The 27,650-nt window shown below is 41.0% G+C and overlaps 2 protein-coding genes across 2 annotated transcripts; one reads left to right on the forward strand and one right to left on the reverse strand.

Moving 5' to 3' along the window:
• The first annotated feature begins 4,278 nt into the window (after positions 1 to 4,278).
• bcap29 (B cell receptor associated protein 29) lies at positions 4,279 to 7,533 on the forward strand. The gene is made up of 7 exons (XM_069686984.1): positions 4,279 to 4,370; positions 4,867 to 4,967; positions 5,101 to 5,248; positions 5,380 to 5,515; positions 6,518 to 6,614; positions 6,791 to 6,891; positions 6,983 to 7,533. Exons 1-7 carry the CDS (start codon positions 4,279 to 4,281, stop codon positions 7,016 to 7,018), a joined length of 711 nt encoding a protein of 236 aa, XP_069543085.1. The 3' UTR covers positions 7,019 to 7,533.
• Positions 7,534 to 8,927: 1,394 nt separating this feature from the next.
• LOC138612539 (solute carrier organic anion transporter family member 1C1-like) lies at positions 8,928 to 27,151 on the reverse strand. Its single transcript, XM_069685855.1, has 15 exons — positions 27,069 to 27,151; positions 21,565 to 21,735; positions 17,388 to 17,529; positions 16,315 to 16,447; positions 16,021 to 16,142; positions 15,488 to 15,634; positions 15,076 to 15,174; positions 13,807 to 14,055; positions 12,984 to 13,148; positions 12,265 to 12,460; positions 11,899 to 12,064; positions 11,036 to 11,220; positions 10,661 to 10,725; positions 9,882 to 9,999; positions 8,928 to 9,293 (listed from the first exon to the last, which is right to left on the reverse strand). The coding sequence occupies exons 2-15, from the start codon at positions 21,658 to 21,660 to the stop codon at positions 9,068 to 9,070; spliced, it is 2,109 nt and encodes a 702-aa protein (XP_069541956.1). The 5' UTR covers positions 21,661 to 21,735; positions 27,069 to 27,151; the 3' UTR covers positions 8,928 to 9,067.
• Between the last annotated feature and the right edge of the window lie 499 nt (positions 27,152 to 27,650).

The following is a 27,650-nucleotide window of genomic DNA, read 5'->3' on the forward strand; positions in this document are numbered from 1 at the left end:
TGTGTTTGGGCAGGTTATGGAGGGTGTTGGACTGTAACAGTTAACAGTTAATAACAGGTGGTGAAAGTAATTTTAAGGCAACAAACATTCAATAAATAATATCACTCCAGAAAAACGAGATTAACCCGGTTGCATAACTCAACGCACGTTACTAAATGTACAACTCACGCGCAATTAATTCCGCACATTAATTTGTGCTGGCCTACACCAAAGTTATAGGGAAAACTACAAAATGTAACACCAATCACAAACTATCACGATGCAAACCAAAGTCTACACAAAAAGCATCCATGAATTTATAAAATACGTCAGCTGTGAGCAAAAACGGCTATAACACTTTCTAGAGTTTGACAAGGTAAAGCAGATTTATGTTACATTTCTATGAGACAGCAATACACAACTCCAGCTAGCTGGCTAGCAAACAGCTGCTTGCTAACGTTAGCCCCGCGGCACGCAGCACAGAACAGAAGTAGCTTATATTCAGACCACAAAGCTAATTTACCTAGTTAATGTAGCTATTTCAGACAATTATCCTCCTCCATAGCTGTTATCATACAGTCATTGGTTGGCATCAAAGAATGTCCTCCACAACATTATCAATTAGCATACTTATTGCTGGGAATAGGAGTCGTGAATCATAGCCACCACTACTCACCACACTAGGCCTACTCTCCCTGGTAAAACGGTCCATAATCAGCTGATATATTTAACTCACTGACGAACTTTATAGTAATTCACCGAATAAACACGTAGTATTTACTCCAGCCAATCCAATCTAAGAACGCAGCCACAGTCCACGGTCATCACTCATGTCAAATGTAAATGGGAAAATATAATTGTTTAAGTTGTAACCTAATTAAAGGAGGGCTGGAGCTTATAGGCATTGGATAATGGATATGATGCATCAGAACCTGCAGTGAGACAGCAGACTCAACAGAAAAGGACAGTTGCACCATTAAATTGTCAAGTGCTGGGCTTTAGACAAACTTGACAGGAAAAGGAGAACACAGCTCTGGCTGGTACTGAGCAAACTGCGCAATGGGCTCTCCTTCTATTTATAAAAGTCCTGATTGAAGGGAGATTGAGTTCACCTGTGTCTAATTGACTCCAGCTGGCACAGGTGTGCATGTTGCTCCTCTCAGAGCTCAGAGGGATCATGGCAGATATGAAAGATTTCAATAATGATTATCATATAGGTTTTGCCGTTGTTGTTGTTGTTGGTTTGCATTTTGAGTATGAGCCATTGCAGTTACTGTATTTATATATATATTTTTTATTCCATTGATATTTTTCCAACAAAATAACTTGGAGGAGGGGGGTTTGGGGAGCTTTGCCATTCTCAGTTGGCGCTCAAGGCCCTGCCAGCCCCTCTCTCCGGCCTGTCAACAACAAGGCACTCCAAGGCTAGTCATGCTGGGACCCAGCCACTTTGGCCACGTTGAATGGTGGGAATATGAGTTGAACAGGTGTGGACATATTCACAAGACCCCAGCTGACTGCTATTGAGTTGGAGCTTCAGATGCATAAAAAATCGAATACCCAGTTTTGGTAGAAGCTATAGGCGATGTTAAATTATGGAAACATATTGACACAGTGCAGGAAAACATTGAAGGGAAGTGACCTTGAGAAAGGATCCAGCTAATCAGAATTAAAGTGATGTTTTGTTGATGTACTTATGAGGGTTTTTATCTTTGCAGGTATATTTTCTTTAATTAACTCGACCACCAGGCTAATTGTGTAAGTTTCAGGAGGGGAGCCTGGGCTTTGCTCTAATATTTTTCAGTAAAGGTGAGGAAATACTTACGTTGGCTGGGAAATTTAGGTGAGAAAGTGACATTTTCAAAGTTGTTATGTCTTTAAGGCAAGAATAGATAAGTTGGGAGAGGCAGAGCCCTAGATTTTGTCAGTTGTGGCTTTGCAATCTCTCAGTGATATCAGGGACATATTGCCAGGAAAGGCCTTCAAGTAAGTGAACCGAACAAGATGCCCCTGTGGCACCAGAGGATGATTGCTAAAATGGGCCTCACAGGTAGTTCACTCTTTGCTCCATTAGTGACCCATATTAGCAGACACACGTGGGACCGATACAGACCTCATGGTGGGACATGTTGACAGAAATGTTCACAAGAGAAGATACCTTGGAGCGTGACACAGGCAAATATAAGTGCATCAAATAGCATATTGATGGCCATTTGGTGAAAAAAGCATCTGACCCTGAAGGCAAAGCTCTCAATTTACAAGTCGATTTATGTACCAACCTTCAGCTGTGGTCATGAGCTCGGGCAGGGAAATGATAAGATTATGGATTCAGGCTGCTGAAATGAGTTTAGCTTGAAGGGTTTCTGTGCAACCCCCGGGGACTGTGTGAGGAGATCTGATGCACATGAAAAACTCAACTTTATGGTTGCCTCTGTGGATGTATTCTGGGCACAAACAGATGGATGCAGACCCAATATTACACCTATAACACTCATTAGGGCCTACATTTGCTCATCCTAGAATGCCCTTGTAGAATAGAGGCACTTGAACCAATGTGAACTCTGGTTGCCCGCTGTTACTGTAGATATTCATGTGTATTGTCCCATACTATGCCTGTCATGACAGAAATGTGTAAAGACAGGCATTGAATAAAAAAAATGCAGCTCTCTGGTTAGACCTCTCCACCAAGCGCACAATCATCATAGCCTGACCATCTGTTTATTGCAGGCATTTTGCTGTAATGACTCTTCAGTCTCCTGATCTGCGACCTCTGAGATGCTGAGGAGAGGAGAGCAATCAAAGCCCATTCACGTCTGCCCCAGTCATTTGCCCACACTCCAAAAGCTATCACTGGGTGCAGCTGTAAACATTTTGCTCCTCGGCACTCCTGAGACTCGCAGTCAAAGAGGATAGCAGCTATCAGTCTCCTTCACGGAGGAAGCCCGGGTGAATACACTTTGCGGGCTGAATACAGTAGAGAGAGAAGTATACACAGAATAGTCCTTGGAGCTGAAATCGAGCCGAAAAACCTCATTATTCAAACGGAAGAAGAGTGCGCTGAAGGATACGCTCAAGAATTCCCCCAGCCTGTGTTGTTGATGTGCAATACCTTTGCAATTTGTGTGTGTATGAGCAAGCCAAGGTGTTTGTGCTCCCTTTGAAAAGGCACACAAAGACACAAAAACAGCAATCCTTTTGAAATGAAAGAGCTTCCCAGAATGGGCCTATATCTGCGATTTCACTGAAGACTATTTATATTCAACTGGCGTGTAAACTGAGGACTTGATCCGTCCTGTCTGTATCTCTTTTACACACAGGGAATACCTGGACGGACATACAGGACTTCCTACCGACTCTGAAAAAGCTATAATCAATATACTCTATCATTGGACAACACCGCCCTCTTGTGGACATATGTAAGGCTTCTTTTTTGCAAGAAAAGAAAAAAAATCAGAAAAATCAACTTATCCAAAGAGATAATAACATATAAAGTCTGTTTGTGTGTTTTGGATGTCACCAAGGCTGCATTATTAGATTAATAAGACACACAATGTGCCCCCTCACATGACTATTTTTGTGCCATGACATGAAATGTGAGAAGACATTAACAAACAGACACACACACTCTCTCCCTCTCTCTCTCTCTCACACACAGACACAAAGGGGGGGAACAGAAGACAAAGAGGAAAATCGTGCAGACTGAAAACACATTAGTTTGCTTTGTCAGGCTGTGATCTTTAACTAACCCAAAGGGGCTGCCCAGTGATGTCAGCCGAGTTTTATTTTAGGGCTGCAGCTCCTCAGATGCTCACCAGCAGCTGTTGTGAATGTTTGTGAGGTTGTGAGTGCGCATGTCTGGACTTTCCCCAATCGTCTGATCGCACAACTTTTTCTGGTAAGCCAACAACTCTGTGTATTGCTTTGAATGGATTGACCACCCGGTCTTAAACATAATGAGAACACCAGCGGATTAGAGTAAAGCTGTAGAGTAAGACTAGATTTGAAGGTAAAAGCCTAAGAATAGTAAATGGGCTATGAATGCATGCTGCAGAACGGCTGTTGTATGTAGGAGGCCTACAGAAACATTTGTGCGTGTATGCTCAGAAAGCCACTCTACAATATAGAAGAGTAAAGAGTAAATAAAAATATAGAAGAGTTTTCATTGACTTCCACTTGCTTTAGTGGGAATAATTGTCATAATATTTTGATGCATTTAATGTTATTTAATGGAGAATTATTAGTGATACCACATGTGGAGCTAATCAAATCTGTTAATGTCCTCAGGAAACCACAGTCACAATGACTCTTCAGTGGACGGCTGTGGCTTTCTTCCTCTATGCAGAGATAGGGGTCAACCTCATCTTGTGCATACCCTTCATATCAGCACGGAGGTACTGCAGTGTAGCACACAAAACTGTAAAACTACAACATAATCAAAAGTTTAAGAGACAATGCCGCTCCAGAGTTTACTTCAGAAAGGCCGGCTGTTGAATATCTTTTGGCATATCCCCCCATAATCTGGCTCCTTTTATTATCCAGCAATTATTATTTTTATGTACCATAAAGATTACTTCTTTTCTGATTTTACATGTTTGTTTGTCATTAATGTTTTGTTTTATATATTGTGTATATGCCAAAAATGTTGAAACTATTTGACAAAATACAATTTACAATGAGAAAAAGACCATTAAAAAAAAAAAGACAAAGAGGCTAATTTTGCTTATTCAGCGTCTCCTTTTCTGAATGATTAAAAAAAACTCCAGTGCAAAGAATTGAAATAGGCAGTTCACATAAACAACCAGCAGAGTGCGTTCACGTCCTTTCATGTTGGATCCTCTGTGAATAATGACTGTTAAACTCACTGTGTCCTTTTGACCTATTTTGTAGATGGCGTTCGGTTTTCAGCTTGAGAATATGGAACTGGTTATCTCCATACTGGAACAAATGCTTCTTCACTATGATCATGGTTCTTATCGTTCTTTTCCTCGGTGAGCCATCTGCTGAGTCAGAGACGATCTGCTGAGTCAGCGACAGACATTACACTGAGTAGACTGACAGCATGTGGGCAGTTCAGCCAAGCCAGCATCAGTCACGTTTCTGTCTCCCCCTGCCTGCTCTCAGATGCTGTCCGAGAGGTGCAGAAGTACTCGGGTCCTGAGCCCATGCACGACGCAAAGGTGAACCCAAATGTGTACGACCATGTCCACATGAAGCTTTTCAGAGCCCAGCGGAACCTCTACATATCTGGCTTCTCTCTCTTCCTCTGGCTGTTAGTTTCAGTTCTTCCTACTTTTTTCCTGCCATATCTTTACTTGATGTCTTTCCACTTGATCTTCTACTTGCATATTCAATTTCTGAGCTGCTTTCTTATCTTGTTCTTCTGGTGCCCACCTTTTTCAGTATCATGCGTCGGGTTGTCACCTTACTAAACCAGGTGGCTGTCACCTTGGACAACACTGCAGGTCTTCAGGCACAGATGGACGGTGCTGTCAAAGCAGCCAAGCAGCACCAGGAGGACAACCTGATGCTCAAACAAGTCAGAGCTATAGTCTTAAATCCTGTTCCTTCACTTTCTCCCCCAACTGACTCTATTCATACCGTGGCCATTTTCCTATTTTTTTACCGCTGTGTAACAGTTTGCAAGTCCTATAAATGTAGGAAATGTGACAAAACATAATCATTTAAACTCTTCTAGATTGATAAGCAACTGAAAAGACAATTAACAGTGAAAATCAGGAGGAAAATCGGGCCATATTTCAGGTTAAAGCCCAGTATTTTTTACCTGATTAGCTACTTTCAGACAGCGGCTAATGTTAGCATTCAGCCCCCTTCCTATCTAATATTACTGTTAGCTAAAAAGGAGCTGAATGCTAACATAACCTTTCAATATTGTTATATGGTACAATAGGAAAGGTGATAAAAGACTTTTCAAAAACAATTTGATGATCCGCTAGATACTACCAGACAACAGCTAATGTTAGCAACCAAAATCAGTTCCTTGCTAACAAAAACGTTAGCTTTTTCTATGGTGTCATATTGCAAAAGGTTATGATAGCATTCAGCCACTTCCTAGCTAAAAGTAGCCCAATATTAGCTTGGAAGTGGCAGAATTCTAACATTAGCAGTTGTCTGATGCTAGCTAATGGGACGTTAATTTAGAAATGGCCTTCTGTCCCTCCTGATTGTCACTATCCATTGTGTCATTTGTTTATCAATTAGGAAATGGTCAAATGGTGACAATGTTCAGATTCCCAACGTTCATACAACTTAAAACTTAGAAACACAGCACTCTGAAATAACATAATTTAAACTTCCCACCCTGAGTGTGATTTCAGAGGAAAATGGCAGCCGTGTGAATATGGCTAATGTGTAGCATTTACTATACTTTAATTTCAATTTCTTCTTGGCTCATGTCCATCTTTTATAGTACATAGGCATTTTATTTTTCTTTAATGTATTTTTCAGTGTTGTTTCAGTTTTGTTAATTTTGTACGCTGCTGTCCACGGTTGGTAATTAAAGAGAACTCTCCGCCCTCAGGCTCTCCTGGACGAGGAAAGATCCATGTCAGCGAAAAAACAGCAACTGAAGCTGGAAGCTGAGAAGCTGGCAGATCAACTGAAGGTTGCTGAGGAGGGTGAGTAATCACCACTTTGTACCTTTTAAAACCAATGAACCGTGCTCATAACAACATGTTCATGAAATCTATAATAATAGCAAAGCATTTTTTTGAAACATTGGCAGAGCATGAACCCTTCTGGTCACTTGTTATAGTGTAGATCAATGTTTAGATGTAATCATGTTTGTGTGTAGCTGTACGCAAGTCCCAGGCTGAAGTGGAGGCCATGAAGAGGCAGGCAAAAGGTCTGGCTCAGGAGTATGACAGACTACTGAGGGAACACCATCAACTCCAGGTAAAACACACTCATGCAAAAACAAAACATAAAACGCTTTTTCTATTTTAACCCTACTTATACTGTTTTTAATTCTTTACTTGATCCACAGAATCCACAGAGTGCTGCAGACAAAAAGGATCAGTAACCTCGAGAACACAGTGGCACATTTCTTCTCATTACTCATGAGCTGTATACAGAAGGCCACCAGAGGCCATCTTTTATAACTTTAATTTCCTTTAAAGGTCAAACCGAGGCACATTTTTTCAAACAATCATCCATCATATACACACGGTAGCATGACTGTGTTTTCAAATGCTGCACAAATCTTCCTACTAAAGTCTTCATTACAAACAGGAAATACATCTGTTTGCACTTTACTATTTTAAAAGTGTACATGTGAATTCAATTAGTTCTCATGCTTATTGCTAATGCTAACATTAGCATCACAACAGTGTCCTGCAGTGTGCCAACGCTTAGATGCTGTACATTAAGTTATTGCATTTGTATGGTAGTTGTGTTGACTTTCTACTGCCTTGTAACCCCAATACATGCTATAAGAAGAATAGTTTTTTACTTGACCCAGCTTTTCTTGACTATCTGTGATTTCATCAGTTTATATGGCATATTAAAGAAGGTGTGGACATGAAAAATAAACAAACAAAACGCCAGGTAGTGTGTTCCTAATTGTCATGCTGAGAGCAATCATAGAATCATTGAAAAGGCTGGTGCTGCCTTTACACTTACTAGGGTAACATGTTGAAAACAGAATGCAGTGAGCCGCGTAATGAGGCACTCTGCTCAGTCAGGTAGATGTGGTTGGATTTGTAACAAATCTCATCATAAAAGCCAAAATGCAAAATACAATACAAGATCAACATTGTCCTATTTCTGTTGGTTGACTGTGGTCAACAAGTACAGCTTGAAAATATTTATACTGTGAGGGAGCATATATTATGTATGTGTACCATGACTAAAAATACAATGAAGCAAATTCATTAAATATTAATGTAATAGTTCTGATGGAATCCTTACTGGTACATTTGGACAGGAAGTGGTTTATCCCCTTTATGCCAGAGGCATGATCTTTGTGTGTTGCCTCAAACTTTCATCTGCTTGTTGCAAGGAAACGCTTACGTATCTCAGTGCAGCCACAGAAAGTCTATAAACTAGTAGATGTATACATAAGCCAAGCTATTAAAGGGGGCATATTTTAGCTATGCAAACAATTGTGTAATTTTCTAATGTGTTTTTGAATCACGTTGGTAAAGCTTGTTTCGTTTTAAAAATTGTATTCATATTCTATTTCAATTATTTTTCGGAGTCTCACCTTCCTCTTGAAACAAACAGGCTGCTTTGCCATTCAAAGGTCAGATCTTAGCCACGATTGGCTGACAGTATTTGGAGTGACCACGTAGCCCCTTCCTCATGTGTGCAATCCCACGTAAGGGAATGGACGCACTGCACTGTCACTGTCACAAAGTTGTAGAAAACATGGCTGCTTTTGGAGCGGTTATTCTGTCTTATATGTATGAGCCAGAATTGGAACCTAAGTGGGAGGACGATACACCGGGGCAAATGCAGAAACCCAGGAGTTCCCAGGAGGTATCGGAGTAGTAAGTTGGCAGCCTGGGTTGAATGACGGTGAATGAAGATTGGTTGATTTCAGCGAAAGCAAGGTTCTACGTAGAAACCTGCAGCTGTTCTGAACGGCCCATTTCAGAGGCGACCTTTTTAAAAATGTAATTCTGGAAAAACACGGAATGATGCAGTTTTTACTTTTTCACTGTGAACAATAAACACCCAAAAATGTGAAACCCATGAAGAATATGAGAACATCCATTAAGATATGGCCCCTTTAACACAAGACTGACATGATGGCGTTTGACCATCTTTTCAGGCGGATTAACATACAATGAATCCCACAATCAGATGTTATAAAGTTTAATCATAAAAATGAAGACTAGCATTATAAAATACAGCACAATTACATGATTTTTCTGCAAAAGTCTTCCATTCATGAAAAACACAAAAACAGAATTGTATACATTCCAGAAATAAAAAATCGCAAGTCTACACAAATGCTGTACAAATATTTACTCAGTGTGCTACAGTATGAAAAGTGTCCACAGTGTTTCTCTGTACATGAGATGTGCTCGATGGAGCTCTGTCAGAAGACACGAGCGTGTGCTGGGGCTCATAAGCGCGTCTCTCTGTCAGGATTACGGTCGCAGGCGGGGATAAACTGCTCACAGTGTGTGTAGCTGCTGTCCTCTTTCTTTAGTGACTCCAGCTCTGCGTTGCCATTGGTCAGGGCGTTTTTCTCCTCCCTCTTGATGTGTCTCTTAAGAAGGGCAAAGCCGGGAATACAAAGGAAGAAGGAGACCGTCCTCAAGCCCAACGTCAGGCCCAGGTACACGATCCTGCAGAAAGTAAGGAATACTGTGAGGGGACAAACTGGGGCGGTCATAATCCTAGCCTCAGGTTTATACACTCACATTACCACCCAGGATGAAACTCTTAGTTAATGTTGGTTTCCATTACAATAACCAAAAACCAGTGGATTTGAACATTGTCCTCTGGGAGTTGTTTAAAGAGTGTTTCCCTTCAACAGGACAGCACATTCTCCACTGGTGATACAGTAGTGCAACATTAATATTGATACAGAGTCTGCTCTTAAAGGGCCACGACCTTTCTCAAGTTACCAACCCTGCAGACAGTATCAGTCTCACTTGGGGTAGAACAGACGGTTTAGGTTAGCATTCAGAAGTGTAAGCATCTCATTAAGGATACAGCAAACATGGCCTTGCCGCTGGTAGTATATTGAACAACAGCTATATCGTACATCTAAAATTCTTTGCTCTGAATTGATTAGCATTACGGCGAGACAGGGCAGCGAGAATTTTTAAAGATATTCCGTCAAGTAAACTCGAGAGTTTACCAGACAACCCAGTGAATAATGCATACAGAGCTTCATAACAAAAGCCAGATCAAAAGACAGATCGAGTTACCTGTAAGATGAGGTGTTATATATTCTGCACGCTCCTCTTCCTGCACACATCTTGTATCCCCATTTCAGGCACGTTGTGTCTATGATGGCTCCAAAGTAAATAGGGGCAGGGATTCCAGCTGTTGTGCAGTTCAAATAGTTGTTAATACAAGCAGAGACCAAATAAAGGGTTACTACATCATTTACAACATAAAAAATGACATAATACAATAATTGCTTTTGCTGATTTGCTGCTGATTACTTGATTTGCTTTATATGACTGTATTTAATGAGTAACAGGTGACATAAACTCTTGTTAAAATAAATGTTGAGCTTCAGGTAATGACTTGTTTCCATACACATATTCCAGTAGTTCTGCTCACTTCATACATTATAGTGATAATCTTGAAGATTTTCATTTAAATAAATGTCTGTTAAGTCGCTATCTATCTCCAAATGAGGTAACACAATGGTGATTGAGCCTATGGCCCACTGATGAAAGCCTTTGCATTTGCAGTATATAGTATTATTATGGACTGGCTGTCTGGTGCGACTTTCGCAGAAAAAATCACAAGCGGCGCCCAGTTAGTGACGCGTTTTCCATCACCCAGCAGTGGTTGGTCTGCCAGAGAGGGTAGGCGGAGCTAAGGGGCTGCTTTTGCGGTCTCTGCAAGTGTTGCGAGTAAACAGTAATCTACTATGGCTGAACAAACAAAGAAAAGATTTCTTAGGAGATGTCTGTGTTCTTAACATTCACTCTAAGTAGACCATAAAGGACAGAACACCAAAGATGTTTCTCACCGAGGGTGCGAGTGGCCAACGTGTGGATTCCAAGAGCGAGAGATTTCAGCTCAGGTTTAATGCACCTGTGAAGACAGAGAGGTTAAAGGAGGACCAACCTTCAAACCATGCAACACTTAAAGACAGACAGTGTTTTGTAATGTTATCAGTGGAAGATGTAACATTGATAAGATGTTTTAAGGTACAAACATTTCAAAATTGCTTTAATGCAAATTCTGTGTCATATGGTTGTGATAACGTTTTTTCTTATAACAGCAGTGAGTTTAATCTGTCCACCAGATGATGTATTGCTTCAACAACAGGCTGAATGTGAAATGAGTCCACTGTTTCCAATATCTTTCACAAGGGGTCCACGAGACGGTTTTGTCGACAGACCTGACAAGCAGCACGAAGCCAGGTGTTCCCCCCAGAGAGATGATAAACGAGCTGACCACGGACAGAGCCAGGAAGTAGGGGAAGATTTTGTCACAGCTGTCTCTGCGTGGACACTGGCCCAGAGTGGCTGTCAGGTTTCCTGGTTGGGCTTCAGCCAGCGTTACACAAGTGCAATTATTAAACACCTAACAAAGAAGAAAACAAGAAGTTTAACAGTGATAGATGAGCTGCAGAAAGTAAGGAAACGTGCATCCTGCAGGTTCATAGCCCTGCAAATACAACTGAAATGTCATTTGCTACCCCATTAGCATCATTAAAGGGGGGTATTATGCTAATTTCTTCATAATTTCTAAAGCTTCATGTTTTTTCTCTGTGATACCTGTGGAGTAGCTTAGCATAATTTACAGTTAAAAAAACTCTTCACACTGGTGCTCTGTGCAGGCCCTCATACAGCCTCTTCCTGAAACGACTCAGTCAGCTTATCCCTTTAAGAAACCCCGCCCCTACAAGCCCACCTTCGTCTGATTGGCCAGCCCTCCGAAGCCTGCTGAGGCTGCACTTTGTGACATCACAAAGTGCAGCGTGTAGAAAAACACCTGAAACCTGAGAAGTACTTCTACCTACAGATTTGAAACTTCACCCACGTTTAGTCTGGACATCCAACATTTTAACATTATATATAAGTCTTAAAATGTGAAACAGCATAATACCCTCTCTTTAATATTAGGTTACAGCAATAACTTTTGCATAATACAATATAATATGATATGAAATCTGGCAATTAAGCCCTTATATTTTCCTGTTATCAGCAGTTAAACAGCAGTGTCAGCAGGGTGTCATGAAGTTGTTTGTGTTCGTCTGACCGTATTTCTGCCTGATCCAGTGGACGAGGTGCATCCAGCCCAGCACGGGGTCACATAGGTGATCCCGTTCTCCCCACACACCGGATCCCACTCCCTTCTCGAGCAAAAGCAGCCCGAGTTACAGTCAGAGAAGAGAGACAGTTCCTGATAAGACAAGCTCTCCACTCTGCATGTGATAACATGAAGAAAAGGCATATTTTATTGTCAGCTCATATAAAAAATGCATCAAATAGAAAGCTCACTGTGCATGGGATATGAAAGTAAAGACAAAGAAAGGCAAGACAACACAAAGGAAATATGTTAGCTTTAAAGAACGTAGCTCCTTGTTCTGTATGTTATTTATTCCACTGACATTCATCCACACACCTGGTATACGAAACCGTGATGCCTGCCACCTTGGCATTCTCACAGCCCATGGCGAAGAAAAAGAGCGACAGGAAGTAGCCCAGCAGGGAGGTCCCAAAGGCGAACTTAGCCGCTTCCATGATGCCCAGCTTGTACTTCTTCATGATAACACCTCCAGAGAACATCCCAAGAGCCACAGCGGGGATGTTAATCATGCCTGGCCAATACGCACAACACAACAGATTCTTAAAGGGACAGAAGACCAGGAAGCAACATGGCTCCCTAAGAGTGATGGCAGAACTCTTCTTCATATCAAAGTGACTCATTCATAATTCATGTTTAGTGTCGAAAAGATGACTTTTAATGATTGAGAAGATACGGATGCATCCTCTAACCACTGTTGTTAATTCTAAAAGGTTGACCTACTGTTTTTTTTTAAATAAATGTTTGTAATTTTCTATTTGTCCAACGATTGCAATAAACCTGGTGGTCACTTTAAAGCGGCGGCATTTATCTCAGAGCGACGTGCGACTCAGAGTATAAAAAATTCATCAAAAGCTCGCTCATGAAACACTTATGATGACCGGCCAGCACACATCTCTTTGCATCCTTAAAGACGCTCCTTTCAGTGAAGCAACGCAGGTTTCAAACATGCTTGTAAATCATTTAAATATAAGATAAGCAGCCAAAGATCATGCAGACAAGGTAAACATCATGCATTATCAACACAGCCTGCTTACCCATAAGGAAATTGGCCTTAGATGCAGACTGGCCGTAGTGCTGCTCGATGTATTTGGGTTTGTAGGTGACCATCCCGATGAGAGAGTTGAACTGGATGATGCTGACGCATAAGTAGATGAGGTACACAGGGTTTCCAAGGAGACTCTTCAGTGTGGGCACGAAGTCTGTGAGGGGAATTTATGAATAGCAATTAAAACATGGGCTTTACCTCTATCCAAGCTTTTCTTTTTTCTTCATCGTTTCATAATTGACTTTTGCATTCTAAAAAAGCAAATGATGATCAAAACTAGACTCATAACCTTTTAATATGAAAACTAGTGATGCAACGATTGATCAGCCAAAACTCAGTATCAGCCTAGTCAGCCATATTGCTTTGTTTGCAAACATTTGCTGATGGCAGTTGGCAATGTTTATCTGTTGCATAGCAAAGTTGGCTAAATAGTCTGTTGGTTTCTTGTGGTTTGATTAAAATAATAACAAAAAATGATGACTATCGGCGTCAGATATCTGCCAAATTGTTATTTTAAATGTAGGCATCGGCCCAGAATTTTAAAATTGGTGTATCTCATGACACAATCTTTGATTAGTTGGACAAACTGTTGACAAAAGTTCTTTGTGAATCTGAAGAAAAAAAAAGCTCAAAAGAAGAAATAAACTTGTGCCAGAAATATAAGAATACTGCGGGCAAAAAGAGTCTTTTGGAGAAGCAATGGAGATTCAGGTGACAGCAGTAGAATGAAAAGTAATAACTCCCCTAAAGACTCCACAGTCTGCATACAGATCACTCTCTTTTTTAATACCTTTGTGTGACTCTAATCATACCTTTGGCCATCTGATGTAAATTAGCCGGCTCCTCAGGTCTGAATTTGTGCTCCATGGTCGGGGAATCTTTGATAAACCTGGTTTGCTCTGGAGTGCAGCTGGTGTCGTGTTTCTCCACAGGCATGGGCAGAGATTTAGGCAGGAACCAGAAGGGAACAGCCGACATGAGGGTGATGGTGCCTGCGATCAGGTAGCCCAGCCACCACGCCCCCACCCAGCGGGCGTCACCGGGGGTGATAGTCACCGTTTCTACAAAGAAAAAGAAATCCTATCATCAAAACATCATTTTTTTTCTTGTTTCTCAATAACTTAAAGATATAATCTTTTCATGTAAATAAATATCTGTTAAATCACTGTCTATTGCCGAATGAGGTAACACGATGGTGATTGAGCCTACGGCCCACTGATGAAAGCCTTTGTATTTGCAGTATATAATATTATTTGGACTGGATGTCTGTGGCGACTTTCGCAGAAAAAAATGTGGCGCCCAGTTAGGTACACGTTTTCCATCACCCAGCAGTGGTTGGTCTGCCAGAGAGGGTAGGCGGAGCTAAGCGGCTGCTTTTCCGGTCTCTGCAAGTGTTGCAAGTAAACAGTAATCTACTATGGCTGAACAAACAAAGAAAAGTTCGATGACTACAGATACAACTTCAAAAATAAGTGAAAATCCAAAGAAAAAGAAACAAACTCGACGCTCAGATGAAGGCAAACAGTCTAAAAAGGAAAGCGACCGTCAGCAAAGAAAATCAAGGGTTACAACTGGAGCCAACCGTGGACGTCTTGATATGTAGGAAGTATACTCCCAGTTACCGTTTATCGCCATAGGTGCCGCAAAAGAGAACGAAACTGAAATCTTTGAGATTATAGCTTTAAGTAACATTTTTTGGTAGTCAAATTGATTTAATTTTACATGTCAGCAGAAAGACAAATGTATAGATAAAACATAATTTATATACAGATTCAGTTCCAAACGATTTACATTAAATGCAGAGCTGTGGTAAATATTCAAACACAAATCATAACACATGAACGGATGTCTTCTTGCTTTTATCGTTACACAGAAAGATTTAAAATCGTCACATTATACTGTAACAGAGGATTAACACTGCCATTATTCATGTCCTCTTTGCAGATGTGATGTGTCTTGTGCTGATTTCACTACTGTCATGTACAACAACCAATTTCTAAACCCAACTGTCCACAGAGGAGTGGGACTGTGTTTCATTGTTGTTCAATCATAAATTATCATTCAGGTAACAGCGTACCCACCCATATCCACATAGCCGATGTCAACGTATATCTTGGCACACAGCGACCCCAGCAGGTACCCGAACACAGGGCCGATGATGGCTATGGTTTGGACACATCCTTGAAATTTAAACAGAGAAACTGTGTTTCACTTAAACTGCAACCAACACTTACACACAACCTGCAAACACAACAAGTTTGCAAGGAACGCATTAAATATTCTAGAGTTGTACTATTAAATATTTTTTAAACATTCACCCGAATTCTTTTTATGTCACACAAATTACTAGATACCTCGATATAAAACCCTCTTATTTAATAGTATAAATGTAAACAAACTCCACTTCCTGCACAGATTACATTAAAAATAAAGTGAAAATAATCTTTGTTCTATGCAAATCTATAAACATAGACAGTGAGTGAGGTGCTTTACCAATATAAAGGGCAGCATTTTCAGATTGTGCATAATCATCAATATAGGAGATTCCTAAAGGCTGCACTGGAGTCTCTCCGATCCCACGCAGGACGTTTCCCAGAAACACGTAGATCCACATCGAAACGCTGGACTCTCGCTCACAGCCTACAGTCCCAAATAAAACAGGAAAAAACAAGTAGAAGACAAATTATACTTAAAACCTTAAAACATTCACAAAAAATGAAAAACAAAAATTCTTCACGTCTATCTGGACTAACTTACTAAATAATTACTGCTCTTAACCGTGATGAGACAGCCGGTTTTTGGTGAACGACATGACATCACCACACCCTGGTGAAGTCATGTAAATCACAGATGTCAAAGAAAAATAATAGAGTCTGAACTTAATGGATCTGTGGCCCGTGAGGTAAAGTTATACAAATATATTTTAAGTATTGGCAGGAAGAATTTCACCACATCCTCGGATGGGTAAATAAACTAAAACACAATGAGTCCTTTTGACTACTGACAGGTTCCGCTGCTAATCTTACCTCTATAGGTCAGTATAGAGGGTCGGTCACCTGCCCGGGAGGACTCAGGTGAGCTTGCTGGACATGGAGAGAAGTTATTGGTTGAATTCACTGAAGATCTAACTGATGTTTCGATCTTATAGCTGCGTACAAAATACCAATGTGACTGTTAAACAAGGGGAGGAGAAAGCATCGGGTATTGTTAGATACTCACTATGTGGAGCATAAATAGAAACTACAGTTCCAAAGTTCAAACACTGCCTCTACGTTGCTTGAAGTTACGCTGCATGCATACAGACAGGACACTCAGCCTACCGGCCAATGATGAAGTGAGGCATGGCGATCAAGAAGGTCCCAAAAGACATCAGGACACATCCGATTGCTATGATCTTGGGTCGGTGGAGTTTGGCACCAAAGTAGCTCACAAAGGCGATCACCAACAAATTCCCTGCAGGGTTGGGAGTGATTTGAAAAAGAAATGGAGATGGAGAAGTAAAAGGCATTAAACATGACACCTTTTGTTGAGAATATTTCAATTATTTTTACTTTTGGGAATGTGAAGTTACATCACACAGTGGTGCATGTTGGTAACCTGCTTACATTTTGTGTTTGTCTGGGTTGTTTAAATCAAACACATTTAATGGAGAAGAAAAGAGAAGTAAAAGGGACCCCAGTGGGAGAAATGGAATTGCAATTTAAGCACGATAAACTGGAGGAAAACGTTTGTTAGGTTATTTAATTGTAATTATTAAGGTAGTAGCAGGATATCTACTGTGTATTAAAGACACATAAATTCAGGAGGGAATTACTTTTTACATTTAGACTGTTTGACATTTTGAAAAATAAACTGACTTGACTATTATATGAGGCTTATATGTGTAATATTTTTTCCCTTGTCAGCAGGTCAAATCTTGCTAATTTGAATTTTTCACAAAATATCAGGGACAGATGTTTCTCATGATTCCTCTGCGTGTTTGTCATTTACAATATAAACAGCAGTGCCAGACAACTCAGCAGGTTTTCATCAAAGTCTGGGGAAAAACATTCATATTCATCTGAAGCATTCACACGCAATATTACATACTCTTCATTCAGTATCCAGTCTGCTGTGCTAATGCACAAACCACTACAAAATCCCTTTTTTTCCAGGCCTACATGCTGTAGCTTCAAAGGATTCTTCGCTCATTAAAAGTCAATTAGGTACGGGACCATTGTGACTATTCCAAGCTCAAAAGGAGAACCATATATGCTATAGTGTCAGGCTTGCTGACATGCTGAGGACATATTTTCGGCTTACCCGCATTAGCATCTAAATGCTTCAAAACATGTGCATGAGTAGCCAGTAAATAGAGAGAGAGATGAAAAAAAAAAGGAATTGAAAAACTCACCTATTTCAAAGCTCCCGTCTATGATGCCGATCAGATAACTGGGAATCTCGAAGCGCCTCTCTAGTTGTGTTATTGTGCTCTTCATGTAGCTGCCAGATAAAGCTTTGGCAAAGTAGGCGAAGGACAAGGCAGCAAGAAACATCTATAGAGACACAGAGAGAAGACAGAACACTGTGTCACAAAATGATCCTGAAGAGGTACTCCTAAATAATTCTACCTGTCATTTTTTATATTAATGGGATCAGTGGTAGCACAGTTTAAACACTGTAACATTGACTATTTACATTCATCTCAAAGTCAACAATAAATCAGATGAGAATCCACAATGGAAAGGAAATGTTGAAAAGTACGATGAACTAAGGTCAACTTCTTAAATAATTAAAAACTGAGCACAAGCCTGCAGCTTGCGAATGTATAGCTCATGTATGTATGCTGTGAATTTGCAGTGCAGGTACATGTTTGCAAAAGTAAAAGCTAGCCGTGTGCTGTTAGAGCTCGGACCAGAGTGTATTGAGCTCCCTGCTCCTTTTGCAGAACCACCTGTGGACACTAACAGTCAGTAACAAAGGGAGGATTAGAGGGAAGGCTGGGTTGATAGAGAAGCCAATCCCACCAGGACACAGACACATATTACCGCACGATGAGCTGACAGACCTACCGACATGCAGCGTAATTAGAAACAGGTGAGAGGTAACCACAGCTCCAAATCTCAGGGATGGAAATAGCTAAGGCTTGGACGAGGCGCACGTGCCGTCAACCAACACACGGGCCTGTTTTTTTTTCGTTAAAATTTCATAGCGTGTTTCAAAATGTTAAAACTACAAATAAAAATAGTTTCAACAGTGAATACATGATATACAAGTGACTACAATATCATGGTTGGCTCCATAACAGGTCTGCAGTAACAGACGGACAGACAAAACAATAAAATGTTCCAAATTAAAAACATTGGTCTTTAAATTATTCCTTAAAATTCCAAGGGAGTTTACTGTCCTGAGATCCAGGGACAGAATGTCCCACAGGGCCATAAAAACTGAGAGCAGTCCCCACCAGATTTCTGTGGGACCCCCGAGGAACAGAAAAGCAGTGGAAGATCTGAGAGTTTGAGTTGGGGTATAAAATGAAAGGGGGTCACAAGCTGGCAAAAACTGACGCTAGTCTCTATTGTTCTGTTTTTGGATCTGCGAGTATTATTTCAGTTTTCTACTTATTTCTTCTTAAAATGTTTACCCATCCAGCCTAAAATTCAGTGAGAAAGCTAAAAAAAAAGAGATGTTGTCTGGCAAGACAGAGATGTACAGTTGTGTATTGTCCATGTAAGAATTAACATTATGATGGCTATTTTCTACGAAGAGGGATCATATATTAAGAAAAAAGCATAGGACCGAGAACACTTCCTTGAGGAACACCAAATTCAAAGTAAAAAGTCAAGCAAAAATGAATTTTCTATCTGACATGTATGAGTGAAACCATTCAAGCACTGTGCCTGAGAAACACCAATGGCGTAGCAGGGCTACCACAGTCGTTTCACACATGGCAATCAGCTCAAAGTTTAGATGAATAGGAACGGTTACCTTATTTGACTTTCACCCAAAGCTCGTCCAATCAGAATGTAGCGAAGTAAGAAGCTTAACAAGTGTTTTAGATTCCAAAAATACTATGTGATAAAAGTTTAACATAAAATACGTTTTCTAAGCATTAATTTGACTGAATAAACAACCACTGTGTCTCAGGTTTTCTGCAGCAGAGGTCCCATTAACATGGTCCTGCGGACTGAGAGAAGGAAAGAGACAAATCTGTGAGGTGCTGAGAGGGACCAGCGGAGCTATGGCAACCACCTGGGTGGTCTGCAGCTGATTAATAATTCTCTCAATTCAAGAGCAGGCTTTGCTCTAATGTCAAGTGCATAATTACCCTTCATACCACCGAATATACAGAGTGGATGTAATGCTTCTGCAGGAATGCTGAGGCACGATGCCTCTCATATGGCTCCATTAGTAATGTTGACATGGGTTTCTAGGTACCTCAAACCTGCCAGCATCATGGTGTCAACATTTTGACAAATGCCACCACTTCAAAGGAGCCTTCAACACTTCATAGAATATGGATGGTGAGTTGTTTGAGGAACATATTTTCAGATATCTTCCAAAACTAACTAAAAATCATTGTTTTATATCCCCATTGCTTCATCATTATTTAGGGCACAATTCAAAGCAGCATTCATCCATCCGTCATCGATACCTACTATCACTGATGATTACATCACTTGATGTTAAGTGTCTGTTTTAAAATCTAGTAAGCATCAAATTAGTACTGATCATGATGCCTTATGACACATTGTTTCACAAGTCACTTACACTCACTTACGCACATACATTCCTCAAAGCTCTCGTTACAAAGGCCAATTTACAAAAGTGTTTTTAGTTTCATTTAAGCTTTAAAAAAAGTGCACATCCAACATTATAATAGGTCAATTACTCAAAATAATAGTGTCCACCTTGTGAAATTAACTAAATTAATAAATAACATTGTGAATCTTAAATTGTGAAATATGTCTTAATTCTACCTATTCTGCTTTGCAGTTGGATAAAAGTGTACATTTTCTTATAACACATCATGCATCAAAGAAAGTCTCACATTATTTTCATGTGTGGTACAACACATAAACAGTATTTAGTATAATCCTAATGTGGCCTGGAAAAACATGCAGAAGACTGCTGGGAATATTTCTAGCCCATGTGCTATAAAACAGACAAAAGGCCTTTCTCTAGATAAACAATTGAATGTTGTATCAGAAGCACAGCCCCGAGAGGTTCAATGCAGGATTACCACACAGGAAAACACGCATGGACAAAACAGGCAGAAACACAAGTATTTCACTAAGCAGCTTTCTCTCACTTTTGTTCCGTGTGCTTCTTAATCCAATAAAGAGGTACAAACCCTCCGTTCTGACCTCTTTTACTCAAGCACAAACTTTGTTTAAGGAACTTTTCACAACATAATACCCGGTACAAAGGGCACTGAGAGCTGCTGCACTCAACACCTTGCATGGTCATCAAGTAGGCCCACCAGAAACATTCAGCACACTCAACTTAGACTGTTAGCAGGTGTTCAAACAATGATGGATTTATACCACCACATACAGAATACACCTATATTAGCTTAATTCAGCTAGTCATCCATAAAATAATAGCTATTAAATGACCTGGTGGAAGAAATAACAACACAGCAGAGATACCTTCAGTTATACTTTTAGATATCTTCCCCATACATGATGAACCAACACAAGAACAGTTAAAGGGGATCAGAGTTTGATATTATAACACCTTTTCTGTAATAGTGCTAGCTAGCTAGCTTTGCACTGTCTTAACCTTAGACTGTATAAAAAGATGGACGACATGACAGCTCCCTAAAAGTGAAGCCAAAACATGTTGAGCGCCCCCTGCTGACTGGCTGCAGTACAGGTCATAAAGCCCGCCTCCTCCATGTTAACAGATGGGACATGAGTCAAACTATAAAATCAAAATACAGGTCAAATACATTTTTCTCAAACATCGTTTCTATCATTATAGCTAGTTCTTATCATGCTGATTTACGTCCAAGTGTTAATTTTTCTGACAAATTGATTTTTAATTAGTTATTTGATGCTGTAAAAAGGGCGATTGACCGGATTAGCAGAGTAGAGGAGGAACGGCGAGAGGAAAGTTTCCACATCTGTGAACGTCTGCTTCAGACCCACGCAAAGAAGCTGTTAAATACCGCTGTGCGAGATCATTGCTGTTTTTTTGGTAAGTTAAGTGTGTGTTCTGGTTAGCGGAAGTGGCTACGGCAGCTCCACCCGCCGTCTCTACTGCGCAACTGTGGCTCCAAATGACATCACCATTGCAAGATGGCAGCGCCTATCAGGGGGGCGGTTTTGGCTTTTCGTACAATGAGAGCAAGGCGCGTTATCCTTCTATATAGACAGTCATTTGTCTTAACCTAAAAGATGGAAATAAAAGGACTTGGAGATATGAGATATGTAAGCAATCAAATTTCACCAAACCAATGCACCAAAAATTAACCTTCATTCTAATCCTGCATCCTCGTTTACTGAACGTGGTGTTCTTCCATGTGTTCAGCAACTGCCTCAAATGATATAACATTTCAGAGAGTGCTCATTTCTACAGTGGCCTACCTTCAGATTGGGGTGGCAGGAGTTCTTCACAGCAGAGGAGGTTGGGCTGCTGTCTATTGTCCAGCTTCCTCCTGCTGTGTTGTCCATTTTCATCATGGCAGCGCTTCTGCCGTAGCTCGCCTCTGCTGTGCTTTTCTCTTCAAATGATCCAACAGCTGTCCTCCCTCACACCTGTTGGAAAGAATTCAGACTTAGAAATCCAAGCCAGCACGTCAAACAGGTTTATGTGGAAGGAATAAGGTGTTCCTTGGACTAAAATAAGGTTGAACATCAAAGCAAAGTTTAATGTCAATGTCATCTTTGTGAATTAACAACCAACACGCTAGGCTCAAGACGTGTATATCCTAGCTTAAACACTGGTAAGAATAAATGGCTTGATTGAAGATGCCTTCCATGATGCACTCCATTGGTTTCCTCTATGCACGCTTGTATATTTAAACCATGCAGCCATCTTGTTTAGCAGATATGGTTACAGTATTAACAACATGAACAGCAGCAAGATTTGACCTCTTGATGGAGATGTGCACAAGGTCAAACCTCTGAAGAAAACCCAGGTCACTCTTCAATGTGCTTGTTCAGCATTGATGAACATGTATTTAAAGACATTTTGGAGGCTGTTTAAAGGCACATTTTGTTTCTTTGGCATGAAGCTGAAGCCATTAGCTGTCTCAAGCTTCCTTTTCCACAATTTCTTAACTGATGGGAAAGTGACCTGGAAAACAAGTCTTTTGTTCCCCTGAATGACTGAGACTTCCTTTAGTGCAGTGGTTCTCAGCTGGTCTAGCCTCAGGACACACCATCCCCTAACTCCTAATTGATCGCGACCCAAATTTCGGAACATTTTCAACCACTCAAATTTATTTAATGAACGAGACTAGGTCAAAACCTAGTATGTGGCTGACCGCATCAGGTCAATGTGCACTTTTGTGGGCAATGTGTTAGAAGGACCGTCCTTATGAGGCCGATGACAACGTGTTTGAAAGCAGGTGCGTGCTGTGGACGTAGGTGAGGACAGCGGACGGGAAGCGGAGGAACAGCCCCGCCTACTCCCCGAACAAAGTATCCAGAGCCGTGTAGACAGAGTCGTGTCATTGGAGGTCCAATATGCTCCATGATCCACCATTGTGATGGAACTCTCTCTCTCTAGGGCTCTCAGTCAGGCAGTTACTCAGTCAGTCACATACAGTAGAGCGTAGTGTAGAGCTCACCCAACACATCAATAACATCACAAAACATTTCCAACATCACAAAAGACTAGAGAGTCTTACTTTCCCGACGAACACAGTGTCACAGACTGGTCTTGCCTTTACGAAGTGAAGCCTATATGTTAGTTCACCCCAGAACGTCTTCTCAAGGAAAATTTGCTCCGTCTGTGTTGAGCGCAGACCTAATCTGCCCTGGAAAACTCCACCCGCAGGGGTGCTGTGATGGCCAGATCAACTCACAGTCTTTGTATCTTAAATACTCACCAACTGCAATTGAATTTATTAATGTATCTTATTGGTTTAATTATTGACTTCAAAACTTGCGATATTATTCAAAATAGCAACTGATAGGTACACACCTGCACCATAACCACTTTTCTTTTTTTTTAATGAATTACAGCCGAATCACACAGTTTTCTTTTTTGATCTCGTCAAACTCAGACATGGTAATAGCAAAGAACAAATTGTTTGCACTTACCAGTCCTTGTTGTGTTGAGATCCTGTTCGTGACGCCAATTTGTGATGGAATTCGGTAAGCTTGATGAACCAGGAGACTCAGATGTTTTAAGTTGAAGAGTTTATATACTTGATCAAGGAGAAGTGACAGAAACAATACTCTTGGAGGAGTCAATTCTAACAGACCTCTCCTGGTGCTTGGTATTTTACCCCGCGGACAATGTGGTATCTATCTACTATCGACCATACAAGGTCCTCACTGGAGCCAATAGTCCTAATCCTAGAAGTACATTGTAAGCAGTTTTACTTATAGTTAAATGAGACAGACAGCCTCAAATGAGCAGAGACACGGGAACAAGTGTTAGGAAGAGTAATCAAGGTAAAGAGCCACTCTGTCCATAGCAACAGATAACTCGAAGGCCAACTGTCCGGACGGTGCATATCTTCATCAGCACACAGTAGGATTTACGATCTACAGTGTTATAGGGTCACTCTGAACCTTGGGAATACTATCTCCTGCTATCGCCTGACCACTGAGTCCGTTAGGCCTCAGCGGATGCTTTGACCAATATCTTCTTACTCTAAGACCTGAATGAGGACTATTTTACCACACACAGTATAATAAGCAAAATATTCCCTCTACAAATCTTTCGTTTAAATTCTGCTACCCACTGAAAGCAGCTCCGCGACCCACTTTTGGGTCCAGACCCACCAGTTGAGAAACCATGGCTTTAGTGTAACACTGACCGGTGCTTATAAATTAATCTTGGGAGAGAGAATCTGATCAATCCTGCTGAGACTGTTTTTGTGGGGCAGCATTTGCTTTATGCGCGACGTCTGTTTCAGGCCAAAATGGATTCTGTGAACCACTGATGCTCTAACTAATAACTCCACTGACTATTTCAGTATAAGTGTAGGTTCATTGTTTCTTAGTTGTATGTACTGAAACATGTCAATCAAAGCAACAAAAAAAAAACTGTGTAAATGTCATTTAACACAAGAACAGTGTGATTGTCACAGCCTGACGTGGTTATAAAACTGTACTTACACCCCCTCACCTCATTAGTTTCCTTCTTGTTTATTTACAGTCAGAGGTATAGTTATCTTTTAATGACCTCTTTAATAGGCCTAGTTATTACATTCTTAGTTTATTTATATTTGGGTAAAATAAAAACCCCATCTTTAAAATCAAAAGCTCTGTTTCCCTGTGCCGCTCTGATCGGTCCCTCACACACAGGCGTCGGATAAAAGAAACCACTACATCAAACTAGGGTGACATGATTGTAGAGGACATTTCCATCATGTGAAAAACTCGCAGCATTCTAAGTAGATGTCCTGACATATAATTTATGAGTCCTGACTGCAGCCACATCCATCTTACATATAGGTCAAATATGCCTACATCAACAGCACACATGAGAGCCTGTTGGGAAATCCAGACAAGCCTTGAGCAGATGTAATAAGCCAGTAAGAGCTCAGTAAATACTGTAAATCTGCTATTTCATACAGGAGAGGAAAGTGATTGCCCTTCAGTTAAGACCTTTCCCATGTCTGAACTTTTCTGTAAGGACGAGAAACACTGTTTGTAAAGCACATGCAGTGAGTTTAACATCCGGGATCAGCTGTCATCATCGTCATCAACAACACTGAGCAACTACAAGGACGTTTCTCCTTATGTCAGCTCCAGACAACAACATCATTCTGAAGAGTTCTTTCAGCTAATCGCCTCTTTCACAGCCATGACGACACTAAGAGGTTTTAAGAAAGGTCAAAGGTCAACTGCAAGAGGAATCATATAAGCCAATGATGGCTGACAGAAAATAGTCCAAAAGACAAAGTAAACGCAGATTTCACTTATAAGCAATAATGCAAATGTCCCACTTGACCTGAGTTGCCACACATGCAACAGCAAACAGGTGACAGGAAAAATAAAGAAGTCTCAGCCATAGACTGTATAAAAAGATGGACGACATGACAGCTCCCTAAAAGTGAAGCCAAAGCATCGCTATCGCCCCCTGCTGACTGGCTGCAGTATAGGTCATAAAGCCTGCCTCCTCCATGTTATCAAATTGGACATTGGTCAACCTATAAAATCATATATTTTTTTCTCAAACATGGTTTCTGTCATTATCATTTTTATTTATGTCAAAGTGTGTTTCTGTGTTTAGTTTTAACATTGTGATTGACAGCTCTGTTGACGAAAACGGCTCCTGCAGCCGATCTGCTGCAGAGAAGCAGAGCAGAGGAGGAACAGCAGGAGACGCAGCTAAAGCAAAAACTACAGTCATTGAACCTCTCATATTTGTTAATATCTGCTTCAGACCAACACAAGAAGCTGCTCTGCTGTAGACTGTGTCGACCTGAGGGACCTCTGCTTTTTTAGTGGTAAGTTAAATATGAGTTTGTGATGTGATGAAGTCACTTGTGCAAGATGTGCAGTGATGTTTTGGCTTGGCGAGAGGAGGATGTACAGTCAAAGGTCTCACAAAGTTTTTTCGTGCTGGTAAATAATGCATGAATGAGGGAGACGTATAGAATCTCAGAGAGCTGAGCCGTGCAAAGAGCAGAGCTGTGACACAGTTTAAAAAGCCAGACTGCTTGTTCAGTGCATGACAAGTCCCTATGGATTCCTCCTCCGGGCACCAAACCACACACGTACACACACACACGCCCCCAAACTCTGCAGCTGCAGTTGATGACATAAGGGCTTTCATGCTCATCTCCCCCTAACAAACAGAATTTTGGCATCAAAAAAAGTCTGTAAACAACAATGTCCTCCATGTCTCCCAGACATGCATGAAGAAGTTCTTTGTTGTTATTTACCAATTAGGGATGCACAAAGAAAAAAGAGCCTTTCATCCAGTCTTATCATCATGCAATGATACGATGACAAGTCAACTTTTGTGAGCAGTATTCGGAACATGCATAGACTGTGAGAAGAGTGTTTCTGACTGAGGGGTTTGTTCCGAGAGACGCTGTTAATGGGCAACACCCCCCAATGTACAGACATACTGCATTGTCTGAGAGTCACTGTGGGTTTGGACTAGACATCCCGTTCAATACAGGAGGAAGGGAGGGAGGGTGGGAGGGGCAGTTTTCTGAAGGTGAGTGAAGTTTTTTTACTCCACTCGTATGAACATTGTGTTCAAACTCACTAAAATGGACCAATCTACATCCTGTTTCTTCAGGACACGATGCACTCTTCAGCTCAGCCTTGAAACGTTATATTATTTGACATATATTACACATTTAATAGATATCCTGAGGTCATGATTAAAAGTGATTAATGCTTTCAATGCAATGACTTGCCACCTGATCACATTCCTGGGAGTTTTGCACAAGTGCCTGCTGCCATGTGACCTTTGCACTTAAATTAACAGAGGTGCATAAAGACAAAACGCTTACCATGGGGCAAAAACTCTGTGAAAGAAACTCTGATGCTCAGAAGACAAAGAGAAGGGAGTAAACTTGTGCTAAGGTCAAATACTATTTTGACTTTTGTTAAACATAAAAGCAGTCACGTGATGTCAGTTGAATTAAATGTGAAATCAAATGCACTCAGGTTAATGAATTAATATGCATAAGTAACCTGATAAGCTTTCTAAGGATTCTGCAAATCCCCATCTGTCTGTTCGCACAGCTGTGCGCACTGCACCGCTCAAGTGTTGGCTGATGCACACTTACAAATTTTAGGTTTATCACTTAAATCTGCAAAGAACATCAAATAGCTGCAACTTCACTCAGTTCTAGCCCCCAAGACAGTCAGAACGCCAGAGCAACATTATCCGCGTGTTTCTTTGAGCCGCTGAGCATTCCCACTAAAAAGAACATCATGATACTCACCCAACTCGCAGCTGTAACCCTGCCCCCACGCGACGTCTCCAACTTCTGATTCTCAAAATGTAAAATTAAGGCGAGAAGGATGCAGCCGCTTCGCAAAAAGCTTCAGCTGCATGCAAAGACCCTGTTCTGATCGAGTCACCTCCTCTTACTGTACATGAGAACAGCATGTCTCACCGGGAGCGACAGGGTGGATACTGAGCACCGTGTTCACAGAGACGCTCACGTGACGCGCCTTAAAGAGCTGCGAAAAGTATTCGCTATACCATGTCCCACCTTTTCCCCGTGTCTGAGAGGCTGGGAGTGGGGACATGCTACTGCAGACGTCTGTGTGGAAGTCAGAAAGAAACCATTATTTCAGATTTCAACAAAGAACAGTGAATCTATCAGACCTGCAGCATGTTGTGGCTTTAATTTGGGAGAAGTACAGCAGACCTGCATCATGCTCAAACATGCATGGATAAATGGTTCCCCTCTGCCACCCACAGTCTGTGCGTGCATGTGTGTTTGCAGCTCTCAAATCCTAAAAAATATGCCGAAACCACATCATGCACACTGCTCACACACACACAACGAGGTCACATG

This window comes from Semicossyphus pulcher, unplaced genomic scaffold (genome assembly GCF_022749685.1).
Source record: "Semicossyphus pulcher isolate SPU_LCO1_2020_fin unplaced genomic scaffold, fSemPul1.0.p SCAF_8, whole genome shotgun sequence".
NCBI lineage: Eukaryota > Metazoa > Chordata > Actinopteri > Labriformes > Labridae > Semicossyphus > Semicossyphus pulcher.

Coding starts and splice junctions, on each gene's coding strand:
- bcap29 (XM_069686984.1), top strand. CDS start 4,279: ATGACTCTTCAGTGGACGGCTGTGGCTTTCTTCCTCTATGCAGAGATA. Junction 5,249..5,379: donor TTCTCTCTCTTCCTCTGGCT/GTTAGTTTCAGT, acceptor CACCTTTTTCAG/TATCATGCGTCGGGTTGTCA. Junction 5,516..6,517: donor ACAACCTGATGCTCAAACAA/GTCAGAGCTATA, acceptor CTCCGCCCTCAG/GCTCTCCTGGACGAGGAAAG.
- LOC138612539 (XM_069685855.1), bottom strand. CDS start 21,660: ATGATGAAAATGGACAACACAGCAGGAGGAAGCTGGACAATAGACAGC. Junction 17,530..21,564: donor CCTGCCACCCCAATCTGAAG/GTAGGCCACTGT, acceptor GTGTCTCTATAG/ATGTTTCTTGCTGCCTTGTC. Junction 12,065..12,264: donor ATCACGGTTTCGTATACCAG/GTGTGTGGATGA, acceptor TATCACATGCAG/AGTGGAGAGCTTGTCTTATC.